At 34.0% G+C, this 5879-nt stretch overlaps 1 protein-coding gene across 2 annotated transcripts; it reads left to right on the top strand.

The window, feature by feature from the left end:
• The first annotated feature begins 4046 nt into the window (after positions 1 to 4046).
• LOC136971929 (uncharacterized) lies at positions 4047 to 5499 on the top strand. Of its 2 annotated transcripts, none has more exons than XM_067266451.1 (4): positions 4047 to 4145; positions 4437 to 4550; positions 5042 to 5158; positions 5277 to 5499. In XM_067266451.1, the coding sequence occupies exons 1-4, from the start codon at positions 4058 to 4060 to the stop codon at positions 5402 to 5404; spliced, it is 447 nt and encodes a 148-aa protein (XP_067122552.1). In that variant the 5' UTR covers positions 4047 to 4057; the 3' UTR covers positions 5405 to 5499. The 2 variants fall into 2 exon arrangements, with proteins under 2 accessions (XP_067122552.1, XP_067122551.1); XM_067266450.1 differs by having other exon boundaries at positions 4047 to 4157.
• Positions 5500 to 5879: the final 380 nt, after the last annotated feature.

Raw genomic sequence — 5879 nt, 5'->3', positions numbered from 1 at the left:
CAGCAGTACCACCTAATTTGAGCTTAAAAGACAAGGACGAAAGTTCGAAGCGCATTCTAAATGTCAGTAGAGTTCAACATGCATCTTTAGTTACCTCAACGTGCGTTGCTTGTGGAACTTTATTATCTTAACCAATCGAGCGCACCGTGCGCTTTTCCTGAGTTTAGAACCCGTAACAACTTGCGCAGAGGTCCTTTATTAATTAATGCATTGAAAGACTTGATAAAGAAATTTGAAGAGACAAGATCGTTAGCAGTTCGGCCTGATAGAGGGCGGAAACCAGTGTCTGCACAGACAGTTAGTGATGTCGCGACTGCACTCGTTGAACGTTCAGAAGGGACCGTTGCTGATAGTAGCAGCGCTCGGGGAGTGGCACGACAATTGGAAATGGTGCCTTCGACGGTATGGCAAGTTCTGTGAAAAGTTCTCAAGTTCTATCTATACAAGAGAAGCCGCCTGCAAGAAGTAAAACCAATCGACCATGCTACATTGTTGACATTTGCTCTGACATTTCTTGCTGTTTCGCTGCAACAGCGTTAAATTCACCCCACCGGTAAATTTGGGTACTACTTTTTTGTTCGCAAAATCTCTTTTCTATGTGTCCTTAGTCGCTCTCTCAAATTTGGCGACAGTCCGGCTGTTAGATTGCTCTACAGATGTCTCTGAGTACCGTCAGTTTAAAACAAACACCCAGTATATCACTATGATGTTTAAGATAGAAATCATTTACAACTTGTTGTACCAGAAAAGCTCAAATCTGGAGTCCTGAAAGCCAATCATGACATGGTTTTAGCTTTGAATTTAGTGCAGAGAAAACCCTATCCAGAATTCTAGACCACTACTAGAGGGAACATTTCGTAAAAGAGGTTACGTTAATACAGCTGTCAAGCGTCTCAAATGAATAATAATTTTCTATCGAATAGCAAAGGTTTCTTTTCCATCCCGAAGTAAACGGACATGCGGAGAAAACAAACTACACTCTGGAAGACATCTTTAGGAAATGTGCTGATGAAGATATCACAGCTTCGAAAAGGGATGTATCAACAAAAGTGTTTGTTAACCATAATACTGATAACTCCACCCTGTATAATGGAATACATGTAAGAACTCAACCAGTGCGTTCTAAGAAAACGCGCTGAAACAAGAAATGGTTTCATATTAAACACTAACTGCAAACACATTTACAAGATTAACAACGAAGGGAAAATACCAATAAAACTCCATGATAGAATACAACGTCAGCAGAAATATATAACACAACAACTAGGAGGAATAATCACAGAATACTATGATAGTGCTCAACGATAAAGACGGGAAACCCCTATCCTCACCAAAGTAAGTATCGGGAACATGCGACAGAATATGTCAATGGGAACGACAGAATAGTACGATGAGAAAGGATAGAATACAACGAAACGGAGGACAGAAAAACAGCGATAAAACACAACGAGGAGGAAAAAGAAATACACACCAATACCACAGAACAACAAAATAAGACATAAGAATCCTCTTAATACTGAAGTGAGTATTGTGCACAAAGTGTTAGGGGAGTTCATAGGAGCTTAGACAAGGAAAAGACAAACTGTCACTACTCAAAAAACATAACGAACATTCTAACATGAGTGAACTTTCGAACTCGTCAACATTATCCGGATACAAATAAATTATAAATTAGATAACAATGTCGGGATAATAATATAGCGGCTACGTCCGCATGTATGTATTTAAACCCTTGCGAAGCAAGATGCGAAGCAAGGTCATGAATAAAGTTGGAGTACCAACCTCCTGACGAACTGTCAGGAAGAATGGACTGCTCCATTTAAGAAGAAGTGTTTGTTTATAACACCGAAACATAAGTCAAGTCAACAAAGTCCTTTCTACTTAATCCATGGTTTTGTGCCAAAAACACCGGAAAGCTGAGAATAGACTGACTTACCTGTTTATTAATTTAATACAAGTGTGAAGATCGGGATCTTCATATTGTGAACTTTAACATCTTTATATAATTTTATAATCTTTTAATATCATCTTCATATAATCTTGATCAAAATATTTAACTACATTTTATACAAAAACGGAACGAAGTAGACCAAAAAGGGTTAGTTAATGGGAAATCAACTGATAAAACTTTCTGATAAGATCGGTTTAAACTCGATTTCCACGAGTTGAGTTCTTGTTAAGATGAGTAAAATTTCTGTGTCACGACTATGTCACCATCACTTTATTGGTCCAAGAAGATCATCTCCTCTGACGAAATCAAGGAAGGGCCTGCAAAACACCTCTCCATATAAAAAGGGTGTACGTTGAGTAAAACAGCAGAAGTTGTCACTTGAGTGTGTGTGTGTCCCTGTCATCCTCCTCGGACTAGCATACAATTCGATTGAAATCTAGGACAATTGGATTAATCTACATTTAGACCGAAATCTAGAATCGAAGATATTATATCATCTATCAGACGTTCGTCGATACGATCAGCATATATCCTAAGGTATTTATCTTACCCGCGAATATCTGTAAGCTCTCTCTCCAATCTGTGTAGAATTTACGTTCGCGAATCGTGAGCCATGCATCTTATCAATCTCTCTGTAAAGTAACCGTTTGTATCTAATTGGATATATGGGAAAATAAACGGGTATATTTATATATATAAAAATCTCCGAGTGCGTTCCTTCCGTCATCCTCTCCACTTGCTTCATTCCGGATCTAACCCATACGTAACCGCTCGCGCAAGTTTACGATTCTCTGTATCAATTTAAGGATACAGTGGTGTCATCCTGACGCGGTATCAAAGAGATACCGGCCCTACGGTCACACAAGCAGTTGAAAATCTTGGTGAAGCTCATAATCAAAATAAAATATTTTTGATAAAAAATAAGCACAAATTCAAGATTAAGCAACACGACTTAGTGTTATAACCGTCGTGTTCCTTAAACAGACATAAATTTCAGAGAAAATGGAAAGGCCAATATACAGTAAAGAAGATAGCTCATCCCTGTCCCCTATTTCATTGAAGGAATTCAAGTAGATAAATTCCTTCAATGAGATAGGAATTACTCATTGAAGAGTACACGTGAGTCAGATTTGATCAGATTTGACCTTATCACCTAAGAGCCGATCGAGAAGGACTACGTGCAAATGAGCTACGAACTAAAAACTGTTACTACTGTCTCTAGAAGAATAGAGAGAAATTTTAAACAAGAACTATGTTTGTCTGAAAGCAGTTATGTCCAAGTTGTAAGAAGTTTTTAAGTGAAAATTTCGCCAGGAGTCAAGAAAAAAAGAAATAAATAAAAAGAGAGAGCACTTGTTGTTTTTGAGACGAAGAGGATTGATGGTAGAATAATCGTTGTAATTAATTGTATAATTAAATTTTGTTCAGTTTTTTACCATGCGTTTATCTTATTTGAAACAGTAGTATGAGTCGTACATTTTATTTAAAAGTAGTTATATAATTAGTTATTATAAATGGCAAAACTCTTAATTTTCAAGGCTCACGACCGCACTCTATCTTTCGACCTATCGACTTTAACCACCAAAATTTTGTAGCATTGATTCCTCTACACAAACCTCCCGGTAAAATTTTAAATTTTCGGGAAAAGGCACAGGAGTTATTAAGCTTCAAATTGTGTGAACAAAACCGAGTTCCACACACACTAACATTATCAGGGAACTTCCTCACATTCACTTACATTTTTCGACGTTTAAAGTTCCCCCTCAGCTAAAAAATGTAAAATTTTTGGAGATCGTTTTTTGACCGATCGCCGTACATTCCCTCTGTTATATTTAACATCCGGGAAAGTAAAAATCGTGACATTTAACGATAGAATAAATTAAATTATTTGAAATTCGTTTTTAATGTCTTAAATTTCAGTTATTATTAATTTAACTGAAAAAGTTTCATAACGTAAATTGAGGAGTTCAGATTTATATTTAATACAATGTAATTTATTATTCGAAATTTTATATGAATTTATATTATTAGTCACGAACGTAGGCAGTATATAGTAATACAGTTTACAAATGTTTTTAATCATTATTTTAATAACGAGAAATAAGCATGTACATGTGCTTGATTTTCATGTTGGGAATGTGTCTGAAACATTCTCGTTGCTACCAAGGAAGAATGGAAGAATTTATGTCAATGGGTGAAGTTATTGGTAAATCATTAATGTTTAATTGATGTATTTGGTAAATGTTTTAAGTTTTTAGTGAAAGAAAGAAAAAGCTGTGATTGGTTTTCTCCAAAATGCTAATACTTATAGAAACTTAAGCTCTCCTTAGTCATCGAATTTTTCAGTTTTTTTCAAAATTCAAGATAGTGAACATTAATCAAATATTTAAAAAATTGGTTTTAATTTAATTTTAAATATAGATTTCCTTTGTTATTTGTTATAATATTGATTATTACCACTTTATAATGTAATGCTTTTGAATAGATGATTACGTCTTTGAAAAAAATATACTTGAGAAAATGAACGATCTCGCTAACATTATACTCAATGGAATAGAGAAAGTGAAAAATATCAGCCATTTTTATTACGGAATGGAACGTAAGTGCGAGATTTTATTGTTTTGTTTAAATTCGAATAAAAATGATAAAGTTTTAACGATAGGATTGATTTAAAAATATATATTATTATATAGTGATATAATAATACGAATGTTATATCTCTTATCTAAACATTTATCTGCCTTATTATTTATGAAATAGAAAGTGAAGAAAGTTAAAAATTTGAAGAAACTAGGTGGTCCAACTCGGTTTGGACTTGACGGAAAGGAAGACGAATTAGTCTCTTCAAATTTTTGATTTTGTAGAGACTACGTCAGCCATTTTAATTCAGTTAAAGATTCGATTTTATTAATAACTATTGGCGAATAGAAGTAAATGAAATGATCCAATTATAATTGTGTTATAATAAGTATAAATAAAAACATTTATTTACAACACTGTTTAAACCTCGGTACCTTGTATCTTAAAGGTATTGAAATGTTAAAATGTATTTTTCTAAACCTTCTTTATAAAGGTTCTTCTTAATTGCAGAGTATACTTTCGATTCAGAATTACTAACAAAAATGAAAGATCTTGCAAATATCCTTAATACAGGAATTGAGAAAGTGATGGCTTTACGCAACTCTACGGTTAGAAGAAAAAGATCAGGTATGACAACTTAAACGGTTATGGTTCATATTATATGAAATGTTTTCTAACAAAAGTATAATGAATTATCGAAATTTTCCTCAGTTTGCGGGAAAATGATGATATTTTATATTTTTAGATGACGAACATTCAAAAAATCCACTTTATGTAAAGATATATAACGAATTTAGAAGCATTCGTGATATCTTGCTCGATGCTCACACCTTAGCTAAATGGCTAAAAACTCATTATGGAGAAAAGGGTTAATCATCACGTTTGTAATTGTGTTTTTGTTTATTTATATGATATATACGAAAACATTATGTAATTTTGTTTGCAAAAATAAATGTTTTAAACACTGTGATATCCTACCGTGTAAGTTATTGCTTTGTATAAGGCAACGGAACGAATAGGCGATCTGATGACTGGGGAGATGCTTCTCGGGAGGAGTTTGTATAGGATTCTGGAACCGTTTTAAAGAAAAAAACGTTAAAAACCACGAGAACTCCACATAACTATTTCGTTGGCCAGGCGCAAAATTATCACTAACTACTAGTGTACGATGGTTTTATCTTCTTGGCTTTTGGTGAGCAGCAAGTTATTGGTAATTTAATTACAATGAATTACTATATATTGAGAGGGTTATATGTTACAAGGACGAATCAATGTACAGAAATTAGAAACAGTTTATTATTACGACATAGAATTAAGACGAAGACAGAAAGAAATAGGAGATCCCTAC

This window comes from Centruroides vittatus, unplaced genomic scaffold, assembly GCF_030686945.1.
Source record: "Centruroides vittatus isolate TY-2023 unplaced genomic scaffold, ASM3068694v2 contig_273, whole genome shotgun sequence".
Lineage (NCBI taxonomy): Eukaryota > Metazoa > Arthropoda > Arachnida > Scorpiones > Buthidae > Centruroides > Centruroides vittatus.
The sequence above is the reverse complement of the archived record's forward strand: the minus strand, read 5'-3'. Positions and strand labels throughout refer to the sequence as shown.

Coding starts and splice junctions, on each gene's coding strand:
- LOC136971929 (XM_067266450.1), top strand. CDS start 4,058: ATGTACATGTGCTTGATTTTCATGTTGGGAATGTGTCTGAAACATTCT. Junction 4,158..4,436: donor GTCAATGGGTGAAGTTATTG/GTAAATCATTAA, acceptor GCTTTTGAATAG/ATGATTACGTCTTTGAAAAA. Junction 5,159..5,276: donor GGTTAGAAGAAAAAGATCAG/GTATGACAACTT, acceptor TTATATTTTTAG/ATGACGAACATTCAAAAAAT.